We start from the raw sequence: 27,752 nt of genomic DNA, 5'->3' as shown, positions 1-27,752 counted from the left end.
GGAGGCTCAGTCGGTTAAGCTCAGTCCAACTTCGGCTCAGGTAGTGATCTCGTGGTCCATGAGTTCGAGCCCCGCGTCGGGCTGTGTGCTGACTGCTCAGAGCCTGGAGCCTGTTTCAGATTCTGTGCCTCCCTCTCTCTGACCCTCCTCCCCTGTTCATGCTCTGTCTCTCTCTGTCTCAAAAATAAATAAATGTTAAAAAAAAAAAAATTAAAAAAAAAAAAAAGAAGAAGAAGATGTGGGGTGCCTGGGTGGCTCAGTCAGCTAAGCGTCCGACTTTAGCTCAGGTCATGATCTCATAGCTCCTGAGTTTGAGCCCCACATCGGGCTCTGTGCTGACAGCTTGGAGCCTGGAACCTGCTTCGGATTCTGTGTCTCCCTCTCTCCCTGCCCCTAACCCACTCACCTTCTATCTCTGTCTCTCTCAAAAATAAATAAACATTTAAAAAAAATTTTAAATATATATAGATATAGATATAGATATAGATATAGATATATAGATATATATACATACATACATTCACACACAATGGAGTATTACTCGGCAATCAGAAAGAATGGAATCTTGTCATTTGCAACTATGTGGATGAACTAGAGGATATTATGCTAAGCGAAATTAGAGAAAGACAAATATCATATGACTTCACTCATGTGAGGACTTTAAGACACAGAACAGATGAACACAAGGGAAGGGAAGCAAAAATAATATAAAAACAGGAAGGGGGAAAAACATAAGAGACTCAAATATGGAGAATAAACAGAGGGTTACTAGAGGGGCTGTGGGAGGGGGGATGGGCTAAATGAGTAAGGGGCATTAAGGAATCTTAAGGAATCTTAAAGGAATCATTAAGGAATCTTAAACTCCTGAAATCGTGATTGCACTATATGCTAACTAATTTGGATGTAAATTAAATAAATAAAATTAAATAAATAAGTAGAATAAAATAAAATAATGAATAGAGGTTTTAAACAAAAGGAAAAAAAACAACTTGCGGCGAGCACGTGATTGCTCTCCACAGAGGAAATGGGAAAAAACACGGTGTGTTTTATTTCAGGCATCATAATGACCCCTCCCCCTCTACGCTAATCACGTTTACTGGTACCTACACAACCTTTTGCAAAAAACTGCTGTATTCATCTGACTAATAGAACTTTAATATAAATGCTGCAAACCAAAGCAAACTTGCTTCCGCCATGGACCAATCTGAAACACTTCCTCACCACCTGATTTCTCACAGGCAAACACTAAAAGGTGGGTACAAGCAAGAGTGAACACTTTCCTGGGGCACCCGGGTGGCTCGGTCGGTTAAGTGTCCGACTTTCTCAGGCCATGACCTCACGGTTTATGAGTTCGAGCCCCGCGTCGGGCTCCGTGCTGCCAGCTCAGAGCCCGGAGCCCGCTTCAGATTCTCTGTCTCCCTCTCTCTCCGCCCCTTCCCCACTCCCACTGTCTCTCTCTCAAAAGTGAATAAACATTCAAAAAAAAAAAAAGAGTGAACACTTTCCATGTGCTCTAATTTTATATCCACGTGATAACTTTCTTCTTTATCATGAAACCATTAACACAAAACACATCCACCGCCGCATCTCCTTTTCAGATCCCCCAGCGTGCTAAATTCTCTTACGCTTTGAGAAAGGAAAATAATAAATATTGGGCAATGAACTTTAACACCTCATGCAATCTTGGTAACTTCTATGGGAGATGAATAGTTTTATCCCCAATTTACAGGGGAGGAAACAATTTGCCCAAGAGCCTATCACTCCTTCTTCTGGCTTGTCCTCACCTCGAGTGTAGGGACAAAATCCAGCAATGTCATCCCAGGAAGGCCTAGATTTCTAGAGGAATCCTGTTCCTACTCAGGACACTTGTGTCAAGAACAAGACGGCCATCCTCTACAGCAAACTGCAGGCAAGTCTTCCTTTTTAATTCCCTTACGTGCAGAGATTAGCCAAAATAAAAGATTTGCTCATTTCCTTCCTCCTTCTAAGAAATGAGGTCAATAGAAAACAACCTTCCCAAAAACCTTCAGAAAAGGTTATCGAGCGAGAGTTCAACATGCCTTGCAGACACAGATGACTATTAACAAAACTTAAGGCAAAAGCCTGATTTTGTGCCTTCTGTGGTATGAAAAGAAGTGAAAGCAGAGAGTATTTTTAGCTCTTTCCAGCCTAAAAGGATTTGACCAAAGGATCTTCTCGAAGTTTGGTTTTCCACACATTGATCAAAACTGACCAAGGTTCTAAAAGGAGTGAATCACTTCCTGCCCAGAGAGCCTACAACATAAACGAAGGGCACACTCCACACAGCCAATCATCAGCAGGGGTCTGATGCGGACTGCCACTGCTCTACTCCTTTAGGACTTTCCTTCGGTTTCCAACAAAGGAAGGAGAAATGTAGGAGGTGCCCGGGACCATGAAAGAGACAAAATGGCAGCATGCAAAATCCTCACAGGACGATCTTCCAGACAAATATGGCTCAGAAAGCACCTCACGCTTCATTCCGTCTCTGCAGACCTCTCCAATGCCAGCTGTCTCAGGGAGCTCCCGATAGCTCTCAATAAAAACTTCCCAAGAAGGCATAACTAATGTAGCCAAATGCTAATTCCGAATAATGCAGAAATAGGTGCAGTTTATTTCCCCCTCAAGGTTTACTTTTTAAACATAAATCTGGCGAGAGAGGAACAAAACGTTCTCTGCATATGTAGGCAGTTAGATTTCCATCCAAATTTATGTTAGGACTGTGCAATATTTAGTTAAGCTCACGCTGAGAAAAGCCTGGTGCCAAACAAACAAACTCTCAGAAAAATTTACAGATTTTTCTAAAATCAACCACTTGAGGGAATGTTGATGGCCATTTCTGGATGTTTCTCTACAAGGGTATCTTGAAAAAAATGGCAAAATCAAGGTTAATGTCATAAATCAAACATGCATGGAAGTTAAGAATGAGGTCATTATTAACACAGAAAGAGATGTTCAAAGAAGCAAGTGCTTTTCCCACTTTCTAAATGGGTTGAGAAGGGATGACCGCATTTCATAATGTATGTAAATATAACGTCACTACTTTGTACACCTGAAACTAACACAACGTTGCATACCAATTATTTTTCAAAGAAAAATGGATGACTGTACTTGACCATGCTATTCCAATACACAATAAAAATAGTTCCTATTTTGCATTTCAAATCCTGCTGGACTTTTTTTCCTTCAAAGACGAAGAAAATATTCTTCCTTTACAGATGGGGGGGAAAATGGAGAAAAAATCAAGAATTTTCAGTGCAATATCACAGGAGGATTCCTGAATCCTCAACCATTTTTGCTATGCAGCGAGGTTTCAGGAAAAAAATATAAATGAACATTCCAAATTTAAACTGAAACTGTGCTTGGGGCATCTAGGTGGCTCAGTCAGTTAAGTGACCAACTTCGGCTCAGGTAATGATCTCGTGGTTCGAGAGTTCAAGCCCCACGTCAGGCTCTGTGCTGACAGCTCAAGGCCTGGAGCCTGCTTCCGGCTCTGTGTCTCCCTCTCTCTCTGCTCCTCCCCCACTCACGTTCGTGCGTACACGCACACTCTCGCTCTCTCTCTCTCTCAAAATAAATACATACACGTAAAAAAATTTTTAATGAAATTGTCCAGTTCTCTTGAGTAATAGCCTTGCATATTATCAGCAATAACAAATTCATCTAGAAATATATCAAGTCTTTGTTAAATTTCTTAAAGCTAATTTTGATTGCTCTTCATGTCGGTCACAGACTACTGATAAACTAGATGCAGCCTATTATCAAACCCAATTTGTATCCATCACCTGATTTTATAAGGACTTGATGTTACTGGAGAAGCAGGATCATTGTTTTAAATATTTAAAAATGAGTAAATATGGGGGTGCCTTAATTTTGGCTCAGGTCATGACCTCACGGTTCGTGAGATCAAGCCCTGCATGGGGTTCTGTGCTGACACCTGACAGTGTGGAGCTGCTTATAATTCTCTCTCCCCCTCTCTCTCTCTGCTCTTCCCCCACCCTCACGCAGGCTCTCTCTCTCTCAAAACAAACATTTAAAAATTAAAAATACCCGCATCGGGCTCTGTGCTGACAGCTCAGAGCCCGGGACCTGCTTCGGATTCTTTGTCTCCCTCTCTCTCTGACCTTCCCCCGTTCATGCTCTGTCTCTCTCTGTCTCAAAAATAAATAAACGTTAAAAAAAAATTTTTTTAATAAAAAATAAAAAATAAACTGATTTTTAAAATTATATTAAAAAAATGAGTAAACATGTCCCAGTTGAAAAATATCATTGAACTATGAACTTAACATCCTGCACATAAAAATGCAAGGAATGGCCATGACCCAAACAATATTTAAGGTCACCTGCATACTCCATGGTCTATGACTTAAGCTGCCCTTTCAAAGATTTACAAAGATAAACACAACCCCCAAAATAAAAGTTAAGAGCTAAGAATATTCTGTTTTTCCCATAAGGAATTGGATAGACAGCAAGGGCTCAACTATTAGCAGAATTAATTTTCCATAAAAAAAGAAATTAAACTCTGTACATTAGCATGATGCACACTGAATAATGTATAGAATTGCTGAATCACTATAGTATACACCTGAAACCAACATGACACTGTATGTTAACTATACTGGAATTAAAATTAAAAACTTAATTAAAAATTTCAACTTGATTTTCAATATATACTACATTGCTTCCCGTTCCTCTCTGAAAGACGTTTGACAGTCAAACACAGTAGAAGGCCACCTGGGTGGCTCAGTCAGTTGAGCATCTGACTCGTGATTTAGGCTCAGGTCATGATCTCACAGTCACGGCAGTGAACCCTGTGCTGGGCTCCACGCTGAGTGTGGCGCCTGCTTAAGATTCTCTTTCCCCCTCGTCCCTCCCCCCACCATCCTCGTTCTCAAAATTAAAAAAAAAAAAAATCAAGCACATTTACCTCTGAACTTCCAGATAAAAGAAGATTTAAAAATAAGAAGCCACAGTGTGATAAAATTTACTAACTCAGACTACACAAATTCCAAACCTATAGGAATCCAGATGTTTGCAATTAACATCTGTCTCTGCAGCATGTCACTTTAAGTACAAGCACTGCGATACTAGCATTTATACAGACATCCAAAGGAGATGGTGCTCTCACTGAAAGAATTGTAAAGTGCTGTGTATAACGTAAGGAAATGATGTAACCAACCCAACGCTCAAACAGTTCTTTCTCCCAGTGGGAATGACCGATGTGGGCTGCCTCATTCTTTCTGGCTCACCCAGAATCTCCTAGAACAAATTCTGTTAAGAAAGCAGGGGTAAAGAAGGCTTAGGGCTCTGGCACAGAGCCCAACTGTGGCCGGCCTGAGGGTCACATCCATAACTTTAGTCTCAACGATGCCAAGAAAGCACAAGCCACACTTTGAAGTCATCATCTCGAGAGTCTTTGAAAATGCTCTGAACTTTGACGTCTCCCTAAATCACACAGACTTCTTCCAACTGTAAGTACACGAGCAAGCTTTTTACTTCATTGAATCCACGCAGATGAAAGCTCAGGATGAAATGACAATCAAGACTTCACCATAGATTATCTTAAAAGCCATTTGTGTAACCAACATCTCCTTAGAAAGAATTTTAATGAGATAATAATGCAAGTATAAATAATAACCTCATGTGTAAAGTATGTTAGCAGTGTTAGGTCCAACTGTGTATACACACACACACACACACACACACACACACACACACACTCTCTCTCTCTCTCTCTCTCTCTCTCTCTCTCAGAGTCTCCCTTAAAGGCAATTCAAATGCCAAAACCACCAGTTCTTCGTCTTGGAAGAGACACACTACTTTTGGCAGTGTTTTCTTTCTTTCTTTTTAAGCCAATGTATTTAATAAATTATTTCCCAGAAGGTCAATTTCTGTTTTCAAAAAAACACGTGAGTCACTAGAGATGAGAAATCCTTTATGTAAAAATGCACAAGAGCTCCCAATCACCCTGACATCAGTGAGAGAACGTGGCCACTGGGGCTCTGCTTACTTACTTGTTAAAAAAAGGTTCAATGAGTTTTGATCTGGCAGACACATGAATTTTTGGAGGGCTAAGAAAAGAACCTAATGAAGAAAAAAAGCAGAGTGTTACACACGGTCAAGGAGACAGAGCCTAAAAGTTCAGACGACAGCCTATGTCAATCAACTCTCCCGTTCAGAAGGGTCAGAGGCACTCGTAAGGGCCAAGCGCCAGGCGCCACACCAGTTAAGTGTCAACGGGTCTTCCTCGTGCACTCTCCACGCCTTACCGCAAAGCCCTCCCACTCTGACCTCCAACCCCACCCCCCACTTCTACCTGGGAAAGTGGGCCCCACGTAAAGCGCAGACAGGCAAGATCCGCCCCCGACCGTGGTGTGTTTGGAGGAAACAGGTCTAGTGAGTACCTAGGTAGTTCGCCATGGAGAGGAAGCACAGCCCTGTGATATAAGCGTCATAGCCTGCCTCGTGGAGTTGCTCAGTAGCTGTGTCGTAACTTGGAAAACCTTCTGCACTTTCTAAAGAGAAAAAAGAACAAAGGGTTTTCCCAAGGACATCACACATCATGAAGACTAGTAGGCACGCTACCCTACCACATCCAAATTGCACTGGTATGTGCTGTATAAATATCCCAGACAAGCAGGAAAAGGCTATCTACTTCTTCATTCTCTCCACACAAGACCTTGCAATATGAGAAAAAAGAGTCACTGAACATGAGAGCTTGGGTCTAGAGAAATGCCTCAGTTACATCATCAGAGACCCAGCCACAGGCCTCCCGACTGCACACGGGCAGGTGCTATTTACGATCATGTATAACTTGCTCTATGACAATGACCTGTCTTCTGCCCGCTTCCTGAGGTCACGAGGAACTTCTTCCCTGATGATAGAGAGACGTAATCGGTATTTCAGTCATGACTAAGAGCATGGATTTGTGGGTCCCGCCGTCTGAGTTTAAATCCTGGCTCCACCATTTATTTGCTATGTGATCTCAGGCAAGTCGCTTCACCTCGGGGCCTCCACTTTGGCAGGATGGAGATGAAAACCTCCCTCGTTAGGCTTTTGTGAGGATCAAACGACCTAATGTCAGTAAAGCTCTCACATCGTGCCTGGCACGTGGTAAATGCTTGGTAACTGTCATCCATCAGTACCCCAGGTAACCCTCCCAGAAGGCAAAAGACGCCACTCGGCATTGGCAACTCTGCCAATGATCAGCACTGCCCTCTGCCACATTTCCAAACGTATGGATCTAAAGATGAAGGTACAACTAACTCCCAAACTGGATCAGAACGTGCGATCATGCTGCCCATGGAGGGGCGCTTGGGTGGCTCAGTTAAGCGTCCGACTTTGGCTCAGGGCATGATCTCACGGTTCGTGAGTTCGAGCCCCACGTTGGGCTCTGTGCGGACAGTTCGGAGCCTGGAGCCTGCTTCGGATTCTGTGTCTCCCTCTCTCTCTGACCCTCCCCTGCTCACGCTCTATATCTCTCACTCTCTCTCAAAAATAAATAAAACATTAAACAACATTAAAGAAAAATGCTGCCCATCAAATAAGGGGCCACTTCTTAGGAGAGACCGCTTTACGCGATTCTTACGTCACACTGATCAACGCACAGATGCTGAGCGCAGTGTCTGGGAAGAGTAACCTGCTTTAGAGTAAATTCTCTCCACGTCCCAGAATATTACACAGAAAGAATAGGGTAAAACTCTAAGTCTTTAAAACAAAAACAAAAACAAAAACAAAAAAACAACTATCACTCATAAATATTTCCTAGCACCATTCTAGAAATGAGTATCAAAATGCTGCAACAAAACCAAAAGCATAAATGGAAATTAACAACAAAAAGACTGTGACTGTTCTTTTTTTTTTTTTTCTTTCTTAAAAGAGAGATCGTGACCTGAGCCAAAGTCCAAGGCTTAACAGACTGAGCCACCCAGGCGCCCCTAGACTGTGAATGTTCTTAAGTCAACATAAGGGTCTTTAAGCAAGAATTTTTTTTAACCTCTGTATTAAATATTAGACATTAAGCTTTAAAAAAATCTGTTAACATGACGCCAAGTAGGTAAGAGGCTCTATTCTACCATCAACTGAAACACACATTTATTTCCAAAATCAATGATTTCCATCATAGTGTTAGACAAAAAGGTCTAGGCTTTCCTCTCTCACCCTCCCTCCTTTTCTTAATTCCTTTTTTGGACTATTACCCAGAAAGGGAAACAAATGGCTGTAATCTTGGCTGCTTTAGTACCTTCCATTGTCAATTTCTGAACCATTAGTCCAATTATCAATGTCTTCAGAAGTTTGCAGACTACAGCTAATGGAATGCCAATTATGGTATCAGCAGCAAAATGAGGCGAACGGGAACCAAGGAAGGAACACGTGGCTTGGGTAGGGCCCTACCTGGGTAGGGGCCATGACCAGACATGGTAAAACATCTCTGCCCTGAGAAACATTCCTCCCTACTTCTGGTGTTCCTCGCTGCTGCCCTTCCATAGCTTGGCCACCAATGACGGGAGGCAAAGGTGGAGACCCTCCTTCCTAGACCCCCAGTTCTTGGGCTTTCCTGAGACAAAAAGTGTGTTTCCATTTGACCCCTGGCAATTAAGCACCAACTCTTTGTCTCTGCTTAAACAATGCCCCATAGAAAAGATAGATACATCAAGTTTTGGGAGAATTCCAAGCATTAAGAAATAAAAGCCCTGAAGCTTTAATTGCTAAACTTCTCAATGCATGGCTACCTGACTGATTAACCTAAAATAGATGTAGGATTATGAGACCAGCTTTGTTCAGAAAGCATAAGTCAACACAGGGCAGGAGCAAGGCAACTCAGCCAAGATCCACAAATGTGCATGGCTGGTTTCCAGAGCAACTTCTCCTTCCTTGTGTGATATACGTCAGTAATGATCACAAGGGCCTTGGGCACTATCAGGATCACTTTATATTCTTACCAACTTTAGGAGGGTTGAAAGGTGTCTCTTTTAACCGCTTTTCCAGTTCTGCAAGAGATGTGTTGTTAATGATATCCTACAAACCAGAAAAGCAGAGAATTATGTATGAGCTTAAATCATCTCAGTACAACTTACAGCAGAGATTCACTGAATGTCAGAACCCCCCCCAAAAAAACAAACAAAAAACAAAAACAAAAACAAAAAAAAACAAACCAAAAAAAACCCAGTATCTAGTACTGCCCCCTTGTGTTCTCTGAAGAAACACAAGAGTCATCATTCACTCAATGTGAAAGACAGCCAAGTGTCATTTTCACCATGCTTGGTAAGTATCACCACATGAAAGGTTTTTAAGTCATGTTAAATACCTACAGAACTTGGGCCAGAAACCTATACAGTTCTGGCATTCATTTTGCTCAGTTATATACAGTCACTTCACAAAACAGCAGACAACTATACTTTTACCTGAATTTTCCTGATTAGAAAATAGAACCAAAACATACAAAATCAGCAAAATAATGAAGTGTGTGCATGTGTAACCTATTAAAAAATGCATTATACACACACACACACACACACACACACACACACACACATTTTTAGTAGGCTCTATGCCCAACATGAGGCTTGAACTCACAACCCCAAGAACAAGAATCACATGCTCTACTGACTGAGCCAGCCAAGCGCACTCCCTCAAAAAAACACATTATATATTTTAACATTAAAAACGTTTATATTCAAAAAGAATATAGGAGAAAAAATAATTCCACCACCCAAAGACAACCATTATTCACATTTTGATATATTTATTTCTAGTTCTTTTCCAATTTTTTTTTTCTTTTTTGGGTATATTTGAAAACGATATTTAGGGGTGCCTGGGTAGCTCATTCGGTGTCCAACGTCAGCTCAAGTCATGATCTCAGGGCTCCTGGGTTCAAGCCCCACATCAGGTTCTGTGCTGACAGCTCAGAGCCTGGAGCCTGCTTCAGATTCTGTGTCTCCCTCTCTCTCTCTCTCTCTCTCCCTCTCTCTGTCCCTCCCTGCTTGTGCTTTGTCTCTCTGTGTCTCAAAAATAAATAAATGTTAAAAAAAAAAATATATATATATATATAAAAGAAAGAAAATGATATTTAAATAGACCAGAATTTCAAGCTCCTAGTGGCAATTCGAAACACATCAAAACATAGCTTATCAGTGATAGCTCAAATTTTAAAAATACCTTAAAAGGTTGTGTGCTGGCCATCAATTTTGTATCCAAGAGTCTAAAAACAAAAGAATTTTCAATAAGGCAAACGGTCCAAAACATATGTTGAGGGAAAAAATCTCTAGCCAGAAAGTTCTTGACAAACTACAGAATACTCTCAACTGGACACCTGACAAGGACAAGGCAGGTTCAACGTATCAGAGAGACAAGAGCCAATCCAAGAAGTCTCCACCGGTTTTTCGGACCGCAGGGTGTGGGACAAGAAGAAATAAATTGCCGTCTATTTTCACTCTGAGTTCAAATTTTGATTTTTAATGGAATAAAACAAACCATCGATTATAAAATCAAACCATCACAGCTGGACCTGTTAAAACATTTCCCAGCTTGTATCAACTGGATGGTAACCATGATCGGGTAATTACTATTATTACTATTTATTACCTGTTTGTATCACAGATAGTAGAAGCACTGTTTTGAATGAAAGACAAAAAGAATCCTTGAAGAAAGCTTACCTGGGGAAAACACATGTTGTCATCTCCTTAAACTCATTTAAGTCCTAAAAAACAACAACAAAACACGGACGATGACTTGCTGCGATTTTACTAAACACACTCACAATACTGCAAACATACATGAACATTTCAAGCTTCACAGCTCTCTCTTCAAACTGATACTCACGCGGGCCCTTTAAACTCAACGGCCAGATTCATTTCCAGTTAATAATTACTTTCTGAAAATCTTCACAATCTCCTCACTGACTGGGATCCTATGATCTGAAATAAAACCTTTGCATAACCAAAATAGACAAACTCCAGTATCTTATGGCTGAAACAGGAGGGGGAAAGGTTTCTATTACACAAAGAAAGCTTTTAGTAATAGCTCTATTCAACAAATCCATCCTAACAGCGAGACTAGCACGGTTATTTAAATAGAATGGTTTATATAGGAAATGGGCATTGTGTAAACTACGCTATACCGTTACTGAGAACGCCTCTGAAATGCTAGTTAAAAAGGCCATTAAAGCACAGACCTTCCAATATGCAAGATGCATGCTTTAACTACTCAGAAAATTGCTAAAGAAGCACCAGTAGCAAGTGCCTAAATTAGACAATTTATTTCCCGGTTTGTTTTGATCAGGAAGTCTAAAGCTGAAAGGAGACGACTCCAATTTTGAATGAACTCATTTACATACATAATTGCCACGCTAGACTGAATCGTCATACTCCTGACCCTTTGTAACTACACTTCTCTTCAGCGTTATTCATGCTTCATAGCAAACTGCCACTTCCAATTAGCTTTCCAAGTCTATAAATACACACTGTATTTAGCTAGTTTGGAATATTTACCAGCTTTTCAGTGGCTGTCGTTAAATTAACAGACAATACGTGAACAAGTGGTTTCAGTGCTGAAGCCAAACAAAAATACAATGACTGCTGTCACCCCTCAATGCCATCACAGAGCCTCAAAAGCAAGAAAAAATTAGAATTCTGGCTCCTTCCAGTGCTAGCATATATAACAGAGCTCTGGACCAATGCCTTCTAAAAGGTCATGCCTAAGTACCAAGAAGATTCTTCAGAAGAGACTCTCCCCTAAAAGGCAGCTCCAAAACATGGATTCTTCAGAACACTTTTAAATGCAAAATGTGTTACTAGTGCATGCAAAAGTTCTCCCATTTTAAATATGTTTTCGCATTTATTCTCAATGCTTCTTCCAAAACTAGCTGGAAGAAAACCATTTTCTCCTTCTGACGGACAGAACACAAAGTTCAATTACTTACTAAGGTCGCCTTAGTAATAAAGCAAGGGATGAGGCCAAGTCTCCTAACTCATGTCCGACTCTGCGGCAAATCACATGCCCTTTCTACTAGAACTGGATTCAGAACTACAATAGTTTCATTCAAGGTGACATTTATTAAGCGCGTGGACAATGTGCTATACTAGGCGTTTGGACCCGTAAACCCCTTCTCCAGAGGAGCCGATCACCTAGAAGAAAGGGGGAGAGCTGTCAACAAAAACTGTAGGCACAAGAGGTACACAGTTCTGTGAGAGTTCAGAGAAAGGAAAGATCACCTCTTGGGCAAGGCAAGCGGGCATGGAAAACTTCACGGAAGAGGCGTTTGCTGGACCTTGGTAAGACAGGGAAAGCTGCACACAGCAAACGTGGAGAAAATCCAAAGTGGAGGAAATGGTAGACCAAACCACGGACAGGCTGAAACACAAAGCAGCTCCCAGGAACAAATGAGCCGGGCCTGCTGGCCGAAAGGAGACCAACAAGTGACTAGAAGGCACAGGACAGCTGGGCCAGATCACAGAGAAGCTGGATACGCCAGGCTACAAAGAATCAGCTGTATAGAAAAGCAAAGAATGTGGGATTAGGTTCAGACTTTTGAGCAGGGTCAGTGATGTGAACAGAGCCATATATCAGAAGATTATAAAACTAGCACAGTCGGAAGATAGCTCAATTGTTAACATTCAACGCCTCCTCTGTGCCAAGCTCTATTTGGCGTTCAGACGCAGGATGTAATACACTTTCCTCTTTCCTTACCAATCACTTCACTGGTTTAAAGGTCAAAAAAATCACGAGAGGAGCTGCTGTACTTGGCCAACAGAAGTGGCTGATCTGCAATAAACATTAGCTGTTTAGATTATACACTGCAAATTCACACCGGTCCTATTTGTTTTGAGACTCACCACTACGAAAACTTTGAGTCCCAGAGGGTGATACAGTTGTCCTAAAAGCCCTGACAGTCCTGAGGGTACAGAAATAGGACAAGGGGAGCAGCAGATCCACTGTATTCTCAGCTGGGCTTTGCTAGACTTTTCCAAAGAAAGCAATCAAGACGGCGATGGAATAACGTCTCATAAGAAACATGAAATAACTCAGGCTTTGCCTATGTATAAGCGACACTGAGCTCTGAAGGAGCTCTTCCAGTCCAGAAGTCATAAAAGATTAATGTGGTGGCAGCTGAAAGCAGGGATTGGCAAACCATGGCCTACAGGCCAAATCTGGCCCATTACCTATTTTTTAAACAAAGTTTTACTCGAGCAAAGCCACACCCATTTGTTTATCCATTCTATGGCCATTTTCGGGCTATAATGGCAGTGCTGAGAGCTGTGATATGGACTGTACACCCTGCAAAGCCTAAAATATCTTACTATCTGGCCGTTTATAGAAAAAGTTTGCCAACCTTTATTTTAAAGGATGAGCTGAAAGACAAGGAAGCCTGCCTGGGGTCTGCTAGGCTCCAGATGAGAAGGCTACTTGCAGTTAAAAGGAAGAGGTCCAAATGTGAGAGACAGCACGGAGACAAGGGGTCAGGATTCTGTAAGTGACCAGGAAGAGGCCCAACTAATGTCAAAAAACAGTACTGGTGAGAGGGTATCATTTATAATTTATAGTAAAGGAATAAGGAGAGATAACTGGTTGGGAGAGAGTGAGAAGGGAAGAAAGGCAGTGTAAGCTACACATCTCGTCTGAGACCTATAAATCACAAACACCTCCTGGTCTGAAGGCTATCCGGATGGAGTCGTGTGGAGTCGGCAGGAACTGTGCACCTGCATCCGGGGAAAGATTACGGCTGGAGACAAAGATGGCACTGTCTTCAGCTGATGGCATGAGTGTGGGTGAGATCCCCGAAGGCGGAAAGTAGGGAGAGCCAATAAAGGAGAGGGGAGGACGAGCAATGGGAGGTAAGCAAGATGAGGCCACGTGCACAGCTGGGAGCAGAGGAGGAAGAGACAGAAGAGAACCTCCTTTCCTGCAGGGCCCAAGAAGCCTGTGCCCTGGTGCACTGAGACGACTTGGCTTCAGCAGCAAAAACGGCAAGGTTGACAGAGAATCTAAGGGAGGCAGCCCCACAAGAGGTAATCGTGAATTTTGTAGGACCTGATCCAGCTCGGCTGACCCACAGCACAACTGGCCTTCAAAGGCCCCATTATAGCTAAAGGTAGCAGCAGTGAACTGGGAGACCACAGCCGTGGCCGAAGAAGCCCCGACCAGCGCTAACTGAGCAAACCACTGGCGTCAAGACGGAACAAAGGTCCAACTTTGCTCTGGCAATGGCAGATGACTGAAGATTCCCGATAATGGCCTGTAGTACATCTCTTCAAAAATGTACGACTAAGCACATGAGACTCTCTCCCTGGGAACATGGTGCCTACAAGGAAACAGCTCTCATGTAGAGAACACTGTCATAGTAATAAGGAACTGGGAATTTCTTTCTCTTCTTTTTTTAAGTTTTCATTTAAATTCCAGTTAGTTAACACACGGTGTAATATTAGTTTCAGGCGGACGACACAGTAATTCCCCACTTCCACACGTCACCCAGAGCTCATCCCAACAAGTGCACTCCTTCCTCCCCCTCCCGACCTAGCCCATCCCCCACCCGCCTCCCCTCTCGTGACCATCAGCGTGTTCTCTACAGTCAAGAGCCTGTTTCTTGGTTTGCCTCTCTCTCTCTTTTTTTCTCCTTTGCTCGTTCGTTTTGTTTCTTATATTCCACATGAGTGAAATCATACAGTGTTTGTCTTTCTCTGACTTATTCCACTTAGCATGATACTCTCTAGCTCCGCCAACGTGGTTGCCATGGCAAGGAATCATGAAGTTTTAACACAGCTTGGGACACCTGGGGGACTCACTCCGTTGAGCGTCCGACTTCGGCTCATGTCACGATCCTGTAGATCGTGAGTTTGAGCCCTGCATCAGGCTCTGTGCTGACAGCTCGGAGCCTGGAGCCTGGAGCCTGCTTGGGATTCTGTGTCTCCCTCTCTCTCTCTGCCCCTCCCCTGTGCTCACTCGCTCGCTCTCTCTCTCTCTCTCCCCCCCCCTCAAAAATAAATAAACATTAAAAAAAAATTTGGACCCAGGCTGAGTCACTTACCGCAGGCAGAGGGCAGTAGAATTGATGAACCGTGTGCATGACATCCAAGAGCATATTGTGTCCAATGACGAGTTTTCCCTACAGAAAGTCAAGGTCAGGAAAAAGACTTCTTGGCACAAAATTATATTGGCGCTTGAGACGGAAATGTGCGGTTCAGATTCTATGAGGACTTTGTCCTAAACTTACTTTTTGACATGGAAAACAAAAAACAAAAAAACCTTATATGTGGATAAATAAGTTGGGCCTGGCTTTCTTCCTCTTTAATCTCAGCGTATTAGATCCAGAATGCAAAGTTAAAGCACCAATGACTTTGATTTCATTGATGTTTTTCTCTGCTTTTTATTCATCTTGCCACCTTCAAGAATCAGAAGTAGTAAAATTTTTATTGAAGAGCTCAAAAAAGTAACTGAAAGTGCTAACTATCTTGACCTGTCAATAATTTGTCAAAAGATTCCAAACATCTATTCTAGGAGTGTGTTCTTTAAAACAACTCATTTATTTTTAAAAGATACATTCACAAGAACGCTGAAAGGTAAAAAAAAATAAATAAACTTGAGTTCTATTAAACAGGATGAATTTCCATTTCCTTCACATCTATGTCAAAATTCATGTGCATTTCCAGTGCCATTTGCTGCTTTGCTTTTCAACCAACTGAACTACAATATGTGTTCAATCAATTACTCCATCATGATAAAAATTTAACTATCAAAATGGAACACTGACCTACATTCAGCTAGCCAGGTGACACCACTTTTAACATAAAACATCTGGTCATTACCATGGAGCTTTTGACCGGGTCCCAGTGCACCTCCAGAGTGATACTCCTTGACTCATAGGGCTAACCACAATTCTCTGAAATAAATAATTCCATACAAAATCTTCCGAATCCAACAGACAAGCTCTCCTTTCGGCCACAGCAGTAACTACCACAGTAGGAACCTACTGCCAGATCTGGTTTCTAAACACCATTATCCAATAAAAGGAACCAGGCCTCTGTGGAGACCTTACAGTTCTAGAGCTAAGGCAGGGAAAACACAATAGGAGTCTGAACATTCTGTGATGCCAGAGAGTAAGGAGGTGCTCCAAGAAGGATGGGGGCCTGTTCAAAGGACACAGGAGCCAAGCTGAAGAAGCGCCAATGGCCAAAAGTGATACATTTTGAGCAACAAAATAAACAAGAAAAATATCAGATTACAATCTGTAGAATAACATAAATTCCTCGAAGTGTGTGCTTCTTTAAACATTTTTTAAATGAATACATAAACATGAAATAAGGGACATCACTTCCTTACAGAAGAATTCCAAGAACAAGGGTAGAAAGAAAGAAGAAAATATAAACTCACCATTAAAACACCAAAGCAATAATGGCTGCAGACAAAATCCACTGACATGCTGTTTTAGTGGGCAAGAGGTTGAGAAAAAGCAGCATTTTCATAGTCTCAAAGTATCCCCCCGAATTTATTAGCCACAGAGGGACAAATGATAATGTCACAGTACACACACAATGCCAGCAGATACCAGCTCAACCAGGTGATCAAGGTCAACATCACAAACTATCATTTCCGTGGGATTCTTGCCAAAACTGTACATCCTCAATCCAATCGTGAGAAAAGATCAGGCAAACCCAAACTGAGGGATATCTGACAAAATTACAATCAGCATTCTTTAAGCACATCGAATTACAAAAGACAAAAAGAGACTGCTCAGAGGGCTGAAGACTAAAGGGAAAGGACAAGTCAATGCGACGTAGGATCCTGGAAAGAACTGTGAATGGAAAACGGAGTCAGTGGGGAGAGTGATGAAGTTCAAATAAGCTCGAGAGTCCGGTTCATAATACTGTACCAGCGTTAATTTCCTGGTTCTGATACCCCCGTGGTTATATGAGGCATCAGTGTAAGGGTAGCTGGGCGAGGGATCTACGGAAACTCTACTATTTTTGCAACTTGTCTATAGTTTCTTAAACTATAGAAAATACATATTTACTATGAACAGTGCCAGGGAGAGAATGTGGCGTCATATAAATATTTAAGAGTGTTCAGTGTTCACTGGCTTTACATAGCCCGACTCTGTTTTTAAGGGACGTGGCTTAGAAATATTAAATGTCTGGATTGCTAAGAAATAGGACTTTTCTTCAGTAGTAGGCTTTGTGACATTAACTACCAACGGTCATCAACATGCTATGAATTATTCTGTAGGAGACAAGACAACAGGGAGGGAAAACCAACAAACACACAGCCAGCAAAGGCATCTGAATATGAACCAGGAAAACAAACACTCTCAGGATGGCTACCAGAGCTCAAAGCCAACTGATGCCCCGCATGTCTGTACAGGCCAGCCTCAGTCAAATTAACCACTTGACTGAAGTCCGCAGGCTGAGTGTGTATAATGGAAGCAAATGTGACCAGAAGACCCTCTTTGCTCCTCTGGATACCTGTTATCCTAGCCACTTCTGAACAGACTCTCACCTTGTTTCTCTCCAGACTCATCTGGCTTTCTATTCCACTCTGACTACCTCACTCACTTCAGACCAACAGCTCCCAGTGAGCTCAGGGCTCTGTCACTGCTGTCTGTCCCCAGTCGAGGACAGTGGCAGGCCTGCCCTCAAGACCTGATCTGACAAGCCCACACCTGGTGGTGGGACAGCCACGGAACTCTGGGGGGATCTCTACAGCCTTAAAATGTCCTTGATACAAAGCTGGGCATCTAAGGGACGAGAAGATTCCGTCTCTAGGGGGGACAATTCCTTCTCCATGGCCGACACTCAAGGAACAGAAAGTCTTAGACTCCAGGCTATTTAGCAACCCAGCAAGCTGCCTGACTCGGATATACAATCCGCAAAACCACCAGCAGCCTGACCCAGTTTATCTGTGCAAGATGTGGAGGCCTCTTTGCCAAAGGAACTTAGGAAACAAGCAAAAATGTCTACCATATCTATCATGGAACCCTCTAGCATATATACACAAATGGTCAACACATTTTGAAAACTCATCAAATATCATCAACGCTATCAAGATAGAAGATTCAGTTACAGTTATACAGAACTCCATTATTTTTGTCCTCTAGATTCTTCTAATTAAGGAACAAAAACGCCCTCAGTCAGAAACCTGATTATTTCTCCCCATACTCTGTCCTTTCTTATTCCACTTCTTACTAGTTTTGAGAATAATAAATGTTAGTTTCACGCAGCCATATAAAGACATTGTAGTATAATCCTACGCATTTTACAAGAAAACCTTTTCTTTTCAATTTTTTAAAGTAATCTCTACACCCAACATGGGCCTCGAACTCCCAACCCCGAGATCAAGAGCTGAACGCTCTACTCACTGAGGAACCAGGCGCCCCTACGAGAAAACCTTCCGAAAAATGGTGTGGATCCAATCAACAATTACAATGTCTCACCCGGTGCATTATAACCAGTCTTCCTCCATACCAGGTAAACATTCTACACGTGACCAAATGGCTAATCCACAATCATAACTAAGCATCTCACCTTAGATGTTATATTCAGAAACCTAGTTAAAAAGAAAAAGCCTGGGGGGGCCTGGGTGGCTGAGTCAGTGGAGCGTCGGACTTCAGCTCAGGTCATGATTCGTGAGTTTAAGCCCAACATCAGGCTCCATGCTGACAGCACAGAGCCTGCCTGTGATAATCTCTCTGCCCGCCCCCACCCCTCCCCACCCACCGCTCTTGCTCCCTCTCTCTCAAAATAAATAAAAAAAAAAAAAAAGAAGAAGAAGAAGAAGAGGAAAAGGGCTCCTGGGTGGCTGAGTCAAAGGTACAACTCTTGGTTTCAGTTCATGTTGTGATCTCACATTTCATGAGTTCGAGCCCCACAATGGGCTCCATGCTGACAGTGTAGAGCCCGCTTGGGATTCTCTCTCCCTCCCTCTTTCTGACGCACGGTCTCTCTCTGTCTCAAAATAAACTTGAAAGAAAGAAAGAAAGAAAGAAAGGAAGAAAGAAAGAAAGAAAGAAAGAAGAAGGAAGGAAGGAAGGAAAGAAAGAAAGAAAGAAAGAAAGAAAGAAAGAAAGAAAGAGAAAGGGAGGAAGGGAGGAAGGGAGGAAGGAAAATAGATAGACCCTGGTTCACTTACCGAATTGGCAATGGCATGAATAACTCTAGAAAATCCCACAGCGTCATTCAGTTCTTCCTAATTTAGAGAAACAAACCAAGGAAACTATTGACGTACATATATTCCTTAGTTGGACAGGTTAAAACCTAGCCCCCAAAAAGCACTGAAATGTTACATTGAGTTAGACAGCTTTAGTTTCCCATATTCTGTCTCCATCATCCTAAACAACTGCATCTGAAATGATCAATGCATAGACCACTCTTCTGTTTTAGAACATTGAACTAGCAAGGAGCAAATTATTTATTAGTTACTGTACTAACAGTGCCTAGGGTTTACCCATCACTGCACAACGTTTGCTGAAATTTCTATGGCTAGCAAGCAGTCTTAAAAACACAAACTTTTCAGGGTGCCTGCGTGGCTCAGATAAGCATCTGACTCAGGTCATGATCTCACAGCTTGTGGGTTGTAGCCCCACATCGGGCTCTCTGCTGACAGCTCAGAGCCTGGAGCCTGCTTTGGATTCTGTGTGTGTGAGTGTATGTCTCTGCCCCTCCCCACTCACACTTTGTCTCTCTCTCTCAAAAAATAAACAAACATAAAAAAAAAAAAAAAAACCCACAAACTTTTCTCAGCTGCCACCTGCTGACCAAATTCAACACTGCATTAAATTCTGAGGAAACCTATCCAGCAGTTGACAGATCCCATCAAGCATTCTCCAAATTCTCCCGGCTTTTTCGTCAAATGCATTTTTTATACAACGTTTATAGTACAACATTCTGAGACCCATCCCCATTCGGTTTCGTCCCTCCTTTCTTCCCGGTGGTGGGTAAATGGGCTCAATTTCTCTATCTTGCGAGCAGCCGCAGCCCCGTCTGCTCTCATCATGGCTACATAACTCAAGTCTTCCCTCTGCTCACTAGCTCCAGCTTCACTGCCAGCTACCTGCAGCCCTCTGCTCTCTGGCCTCTCCCTCACTGAAGCTGCTCCTCTCTTTCAACAACTCCCAAAGCTAACGAGTGTTGGCCGGGATGTGGAGAAAACTGTAACACTCGTGCCCTGTTGGTGGAAACAGAAAGTGGCACAGTCACTACGGAAAACAGTATGGTGGTTCCTCAAAAAATTAAATATATAGGGGCGCCTGGGTGGCTCAGTCGGCTAAGCGTCCGACTTCAGCTCAGGCCGTCATCTCGAGATCCCTGAGTTCAAGCCCCGCGTTGGGCTCTGTGCTGCCGGCTTGGAGCCTAGAGCCTGCTTCGAATTCTGTGTGTCCCCGTCTTGCTTGCACTCTGTCTCTCTCCCTCTCAAAAATAAAGAAATGTTTTAAAAAAAATTTTTTAATTAAATAAAGAATTTCCATATGGTCCAGCAATTTCACTTCTGGGTATATACCCAAAGGAACTGAAGCAGGAGATATTTGCACACCCTTGATCACAGCAGCGTTATTTCACAAAGATCAAAAAGGTGGAAGCAACCCAGTATCCATGATGCATGAGTGAAGAAAATGTGGCATATACAGAAAATGGACTATTATTCAGCTTAAAAAGGAAGGGAATATTGATCCCTGCTACAACATGGATGAACCCAGGGGACATCACGCTAAGTGAAATAAGCCAGTCACAAAAAGACAAACACTGTAGGACTCCACTCAGAGAAGGTACCAGGAGTAGTCAAACTCCTAGAGACAGAAAGTAGAATGGTGGGAGGCAGGGGCTGGGGCAGCGGGTAGACAGGGAGCCAGTGTTTAATGGGGACAGAGTTTCAGTTTTGCAGGACGAAAACAGTTACGAGGACAGATGGCAGTAATGGCTAGACAATAAGGTGAACATACTTACTACCACAGAACTGTATGTACACTTAGAGATAGGATAGGGGCGCCTGAGGGGCTCAGTCAGATAAGTGTCTGACTTCCACTCTGGTCATGATCTCACAGTTTGAGTCTGTGAGTTTGAGCCCCGCCTCAGGCTCTCTGCTGCCAGCAAAGAGCCTGTTTTTTAATCCTCTGTCCCCCTCTCTCTGCCCCTCCCCTGCTCGCTCGCTCTCGCTCTCTCTCTCTCTCTCTCTGTCTGTCTGTCTCAAAAATAAATAAATGTTTAGGGGCGTCTGGGTGGTTCAGTGGGTTAAGCGTCCGACTTCGGCTCAGGTCATGATCTCATGGTCCGTGAGTCTGAGCCCCGCATCAGGTTGTGCTGACAGCTCAGAGCCTGGACCCTGGTTCAGATTCTGTGCCTCCCTCTCTCTCTGCCCTTCCCCTGCTCGCACTCCGTCTCTCTCTCTTTCTCTCTCTCTCTCAAATATAAAAAAAATGAAACATAAAAAAAAATTCTTAATGTAAAAAAATAGGGTAGTAAATTTTATGTGTATTTTGCCACAATTAAAACTTTTTTTTAACTTTTAAGACCGTTTTTTAGAAACTACACATCGCTATGCAAATTTTTAATGACATTTTGATGGCTTCCTCCCAGACAGACTGTTAGCTCTTAGACAGGAAAGCCAGGAATCATTTATTCTTATACCCTCTGTACCTACCATAATGCTTGAACATATGGGGAATATGTTATAAATGGTGAATAATCTGACCCTAATTCCTATACCAAAGTTTTGATTCTTCCTTGTGACCAAAGGTCCTTCTCGTCAAGTGCATGAATTCCTGTGGTGGGGAGTGCTGGGATGGGGTCCCAGCTAAATATCCCGGTTCCCTTGGGTCTCAAGATTTCTGTCTCTTTCTCCTCTGTCCTCTGGCAAACTATAACAGATATTTGGAATTCTATCTCTCAAAACTGTTACTAAACTTTTACTGCAACACTTAAAAAAAAAAAAAAGAACAATTCCGCCCAAGGCTAAGCCAACGGCCACATCTCAGTCCTTATCCTTACTCCTCCACGCCGACGTCCCCTTCTTTGAACATTCTCTTTCCTGGGCTGCTGGCCACAATACTCTCTGGGCACATGTTTCTACTTCTGCCTAACATTTAAATGCTAGACCTTTCAGGAACCCACCCCAGACCATCTTACTCTCATTCTTCAGCACCTGGGAGGTGCTCCAACCCAGGCCCAGTCTCTCCGCCCACGACAGCCACACCTAGCCCTCACCTCACCTTCTCTCCTGCGCTCCAGAATGACAAGCCTGCCTACAGGACATTCACCCTTGCACATATCCACTGAAGACACACAGGCCAAGGCCTGAGTCAGGACCAATCTCCTGTTGGAACACCCCAGGGGGAGCCGGTGGGTGGGACGCAGGGGCTTGTGAGGAGCTGCTACGAGGCCATCTCCCGCCCGCCTCCCTCTCTCTCCCAGGAGGCTATCATATGGGTTTCTCACCGCTTCTCAGGTTCTGATGAGGCATGTGGGTTTTCTGCCCCACCCTCCTTTGCAGAATGGAGCTACGGCACAGAAAAGCACTTAGCTGTGGTCTAGAATTGACTGTTCGGTAGCCACAACTCACGCCGCAGTCCCCTGGCCCCTTTGGTTTCAGTGTCGTCTTTCTGGTGTGTGGGACAGGGACCAGATGTAGTTGGCACCACTGGCTGATCCTCCTTCTTTATATAATAAGCTGCCTAAATCCAACAGTGGCTTTTTGCATCTTTACTGGTTCAATCGGTCAGGTGTGGCCCCTACTCACCCCTGGGTCACCTCCTGGCCTCCTCCACCCACGTATCACTCCAGGCCACCCCACCTGCCATCCGTCTCAGCAGCTCCAATCTCTGGCCTGACTATCGTTCTTCTCTCCCTTTCCACTTTCGCCACCCACACCCCATCCCAAATTCCACCGATTCTACCTTCTAAATGCTTCCAGGTTCCACCTCAACTGCTACTCACTCACTGTTCTGTTCTCGCTCACCGACACCTCTTGGCCAGATGACTTACTCCACAGCACATAACAGCAACCAGGAGGAGGCTGCTAACGACGCAGATCCAACCAAGCCATCCTAACCTGTCAAATCACACGTACTACCCTTCATTTTAGGAAAACAGCAACCGTGCCCGAGGCTCAACACAGCAGTATCAGTTAACGGGCATGAGGTTCCGTGCCACACAATCTGAATGCAGACCAAGAACACTTCCCTCAAGACAGATTCACAAAGGTGAACGGTGGTCAACCACCATGTCAGGCTCCTGTTGGTGGCTATGTCTACACTTTTCACCGTTAAGTTGCTCTCATTCCGTTCTAGGTTTTTCTGCCAGTTTAATTCTGCTGTGATAGGAAACTATTCATTACACTGGAATGTGACACGTGATCTGCAAACACACCGAAAGGACTAAATCAGTACTTAGATGCTGTTTCTCACCCAAACGACGTGACCATGACTCCATTACCTGTTCTTTAGCGTGTTTCTGCTGCTCCCTCCTTTTACGTTCCTCTTCATCTACTTTGCTGATGACGATGTATCGCTCCTTCTGAAAGACATAAGCCAGACGTACAACTTTCTGCAAGCAACCGGATGGCAAGCAATTCAGATACTGCTACCATTTGAAGTTATATGTTTTATCACCACACAGCCTTTCATGGGCTAAATACCCTGAAAGCATTTTGAAACGCTGCCGAAAACTGAGTTGATGCATTACAAACCAAGATTCTGCCTCTGCGCCGAAATGACATCCTCCTGCAGTTTATTAACTCACCCCCACCGACATCAGAAGTATCAGGAGACTATGAGGGGCGCCTGGGTGGCATAGTCAGTTGAGCGTTCGACTCCTGATCTCGGCCCAGGTCATGATCTCGCAGTTCATGGGTTCAGGCCCCGCAACGGGCTCTGCGCTGATGGTGTGGAGCCTGCTCGGGATTCTGTCTCTCCCTCTCTCTGCCCCTCCCCTGCTGTGCTCTCTCTCTCTCTCTCTCTCTCTCAAAATAAATAAACTTAATAAAAAAAAATTTTTTTTCAAGTATCAATAGACCATGAGAATAAGACACTTTCCACGACTAACACTAAAAAGTTACACCGCATGTGAACGTGAATTTCTAAATAGTCAGTTTTAAAATAAAATTTCTAACACAGGCAGCAACCTCTTTGACCTTGGCTGAAGCAACTTTTTTTTTTTTTATTTTTTTAATGTTTATTTATTTTTCGAGACAGAGACTGACAGAGTGTGAGCAGGGGAACGGCAGAGAGAGAGAGAGAGGAAGACACAGAATCGGAAGCAGGCTCCAGGCTCCGAGCTGTCAGCACAGAGCCCAATGCGGGACTCAAACCCACGAACCGTGAGATCATGACCTTGGCCAAAGTCAGACACCCAACCAACTGAGCCACCCAGGCTCCTTGAAGCAGCTTCTTAATAGACACATCATCAGAGGCCAGGGAAACAAAAGCAAAAACGAACTATTGGGACGTGATCAAAATAAAAAACTTCTGCCTGGTGAAAGACACAATCCATAAAACTAAAAGGCAACCAACGGAATGGGAGAAGACATCTGCAAATGACATATGTGATAAAGCGTTAGTATCCAAAATCTATAAAGAATTTATCAAACTCAATACCCAAAAAACAAATAACTCAGTGACGAAATGGGCAGAAGACACGAATAGACACTTCTCCAAAAACATCCAGATGACTAACAGACACATGAAAAAATGCTCAACCTCACTCATCATCAGGGATACAAATCAAAACCACACTGAGATACCACCTCTCACCTATCAGAATAGCTAAAATTAACAACACAAAACCCAGGTGTTGGCGCAGAAGTGGAGAAAAGGGAACCCTCTTGCACTGTTAGTGGGAATGCAAACTGGTGCAGCCACTCTGGAGAAGGGTATGGAGTTACTTCTAAAAATAGAACTACCCAACAATCCAGCAATTGCACTATTAGATACCCAAAGGATACAAAAATGCTGATTCGAAGGGGCACAGGCACCCCACTGTTTACAGCAGTGTTATCAACAATAGCCAGACTATGGAGAGAACCCAAACCCAAATATCCATACCGATGAATGGAGAAAGATGTAGTGGTAGTGTGTATAGGCATGTGTGCACGCGCAAGTGTGTGTGTGTGTGTGTGTGTGTGTGTGTGTGTGTGTGTATGAATACACACCAACGGACTATTACTCGGCCATCAAAAAGAATGAAATCTTGCCATTTGCAATGACGTGGATGGAGCTAGAGCGTATTATGCTAAGCTGAATAAGTGCATCAGACAAAGATAAATACCATATGATTTCATTCAGATGTGGAATTTAAGAAACAAAACAGATGAACATAGGGGAAGGGGGGAAAAGTTGGGGGGAGAGAGGGAAGCAAATCACAAGAGACTGAACGAAAGAGAACAAACAGGGTTGATTCTGGGAGGTGAGTGGGGGCTGGGCTAGATGAGGGACGGGGACTGAGGGCACCTGTCATGATGAGCGCTGGGTGTTGTATGTAAGGGATAAATCACTGAATCCTACTCCTGAAACCAATATTGCACTGTATGTTAACTACAATTTAAATTTTTTTTCAATGAAAAATAAAATGTCTCTATCTCATTTCATTGACATTAGAAACATATCCTGGATTTCCAGGTAACTTGTCAGAAAACTAGTCCCTTCTTTCTCATATATTCCGTTTTGAATCAAGTAAGCACACCACATTCTATGTCAAAGTTTGAGATTTATCTTCAAGCAAGATTTTTTTTTAATTTACTTCATCTCTCATTTCACATCTGACTCAAGAGCAACAACAGAGAAAAAAAAAAAAAAGACCAACAACAAAATTCTAAAATTCTAAAATTTTGCTAAAGGAACCCGCCCTCAGCCTCCCATTACCCATCACGGTTCCATCAGCGCACCTTGGGAACACATGCCTGAATGTATTCCCAATGCTCACGCTTATGCCCCAGATTCTAGAATTTCATTTCCCGTGCCCACGTAACAGGAAGCCAGTTTTTCATGCAGACCACTACAGCTTTCTGCCGTAACAAGAACACGTACTAACATACTAAAAAAGTAACATGTGCATACTTTCAAGTTTACAAATCATGTTCATATCCGTTGACCTGCTTGATCACCACAAAACAGCTGTGATCAAAACAGGCACAGATCACCATCCCCATGCTCATCTCCAGGGTACAAAGGAGGAAGACGAGGCTTAGAGAAGTGAAGTGACTTGCCCAAGGTCACCCAGCTCACAGGAAGCAGAGCCAGGAGTCAATTCTGACTCTCAGCACGTCATTGTATCATTGTATGTGTTTGGCCCTGGACAGTTCTTGGGGTTACCTTTTCAGTTTCTAAAGTCTCAACGTGAATGCCTTTGGGATACCTAAAGAAGAGAGAGACAAGAGGACATCACTAGATGAGCCAATGACAGCTAAAACCCTAGGTGTTTTAAAAAGCAACTTGACAGCTATGTTAAGAAGTTTTATTAAATATAAAATAAATACTACTACAACAAAGACTTTATAGTAAACCTATTCCATAATATTTCAGCTACTGAATGTTTCCCTGTGTCTGCTTTAAGAATGCAGGAGTGTAGGGGCGCCTGGGTGGCTCAGCCAGTTGGGTGTCCAACTTGATTTCGATGCAGATCATCATCTCATGGTTGACGTGAGTTCAAGACCCGCGTCAGGCTCTCTGCTGTCAGCACAGAGCCTGCTTTGGATCCTCTGTCTCCCTCTCTCTCTGTCCCTTCCCCACTCGTGCTCTTTCTTTCTCTCTCAAAAATAAACATTAAAAAAAATAAAAACTAAAAAAAAAAAAAAAAAAAAATGCAGAGTGTATCTGATTTCAAATTAGCGTTTTGGGACACAGGCATCTTGCTCCCAAATGCAATAACATTTACTTCCTAAGTGAAATTGTGAAGGTTGTTTTAAATGTTATGGGGCATACACAGAGGAGGTTTGAGAAGAGTAACTCTACTATAGTCTGGCACCAGCGCGTGCATTAGCCAAGGAGAGGGATCTGGAACCCCCATGGAGTCCACTGAAAGGACAACATGACAGGCCAGGAGCCTAGTCAGAGGACAGTGGCCCTTCTCCAGTTTTGTTCAAAGTAAACTCCAGGCACATACATCACTGGTAGATTCTAATGGAAGAACAAGAGGCCCAAATAAAGTCGAATGCAAACTTCCCCCTGCTCGACAACAATATTCAATTTGGGGTTAGAGGTCTACTCGAAAATACAGTGAAACAAACGGATACAGCGCCGGAGAAATACAGGCACACGATTTTGGATATTATTTCAGGGGGTTCACAGACCGCCTAAAACATACCCATGGTCTAACCCCTGCCTGAGAAAGAGCATTCATCTGAGTTATCTCCTAGATCTTAAAACCCAATCTTTATCATTTAACCTTCAAAGAACAAAACACTATACATCCGGAACTTAATGAACCTATCGCCAAAGTGACAACTGAAAGGAAATTTAAAAGGTTTAAAAGCATCCGCTACGAAATAACAACAAAGAAAATCAGTGGGTATTCAAGGAACTTAAGAAGTAAGGGGAAGTTCAATACAGCACTGCCCAAGAACATGGTATGGTCAGATCACCAAGAATCTCAGAAGTGAAAGGAGAGCTAAGACATAATACTTAGTTTTCAATCCTGGGTCCCTCACAGAGCTCTCACATAGAATATAAACACTTACTTCCAGCTCAAAGTCTGATAAATTAGTTTTCTTTGGAACCTATAAAAACAAAAGAGAAGGTACTGATTGGGGCTCATTAAAAGAAA

General features: G+C 43.0%; 1 protein-coding gene across 3 annotated transcripts in view; it reads right to left on the bottom strand.

The window, feature by feature from the left end:
- The window catches only part of PARN (poly(A)-specific ribonuclease), a 167,527-nt gene that overhangs the window by 122,701 nt on the left and 17,074 nt on the right, over window positions 1-27,752 (bottom strand). For all 3 annotated transcript variants that reach the window (XM_047838673.1, XM_047838674.1, XM_047838675.1), the window contains exons 9-18: window positions 27,667-27,705; window positions 26,303-26,345; window positions 23,430-23,510; window positions 19,135-19,191; window positions 15,041-15,118; window positions 10,674-10,717; window positions 10,177-10,219; window positions 8,961-9,036; window positions 6,423-6,533; window positions 6,033-6,102 (exon numbers count right to left, since the gene is read on the bottom strand). In XM_047838673.1, the coding sequence (XP_047694629.1) occupies window positions 6,033-6,102; window positions 6,423-6,533; window positions 8,961-9,036; window positions 10,177-10,219; window positions 10,674-10,717; window positions 15,041-15,118; window positions 19,135-19,191; window positions 23,430-23,510; window positions 26,303-26,345; window positions 27,667-27,705 (642 nt within the window). The remainder of the gene's footprint in view (window positions 1-6,032; window positions 6,103-6,422; window positions 6,534-8,960; window positions 9,037-10,176; window positions 10,220-10,673; window positions 10,718-15,040; window positions 15,119-19,134; window positions 19,192-23,429; window positions 23,511-26,302; window positions 26,346-27,666; window positions 27,706-27,752) is intronic.

The sequence above is a fragment of the Prionailurus viverrinus genome, chromosome E3, assembly GCF_022837055.1.
Source record: "Prionailurus viverrinus isolate Anna chromosome E3, UM_Priviv_1.0, whole genome shotgun sequence".
Classification (NCBI taxonomy): domain Eukaryota; kingdom Metazoa; phylum Chordata; class Mammalia; order Carnivora; family Felidae; genus Prionailurus; species Prionailurus viverrinus.
Note: the sequence above shows the minus strand (reverse complement) of the source record. Positions and strands in the feature narration are given on the sequence as shown.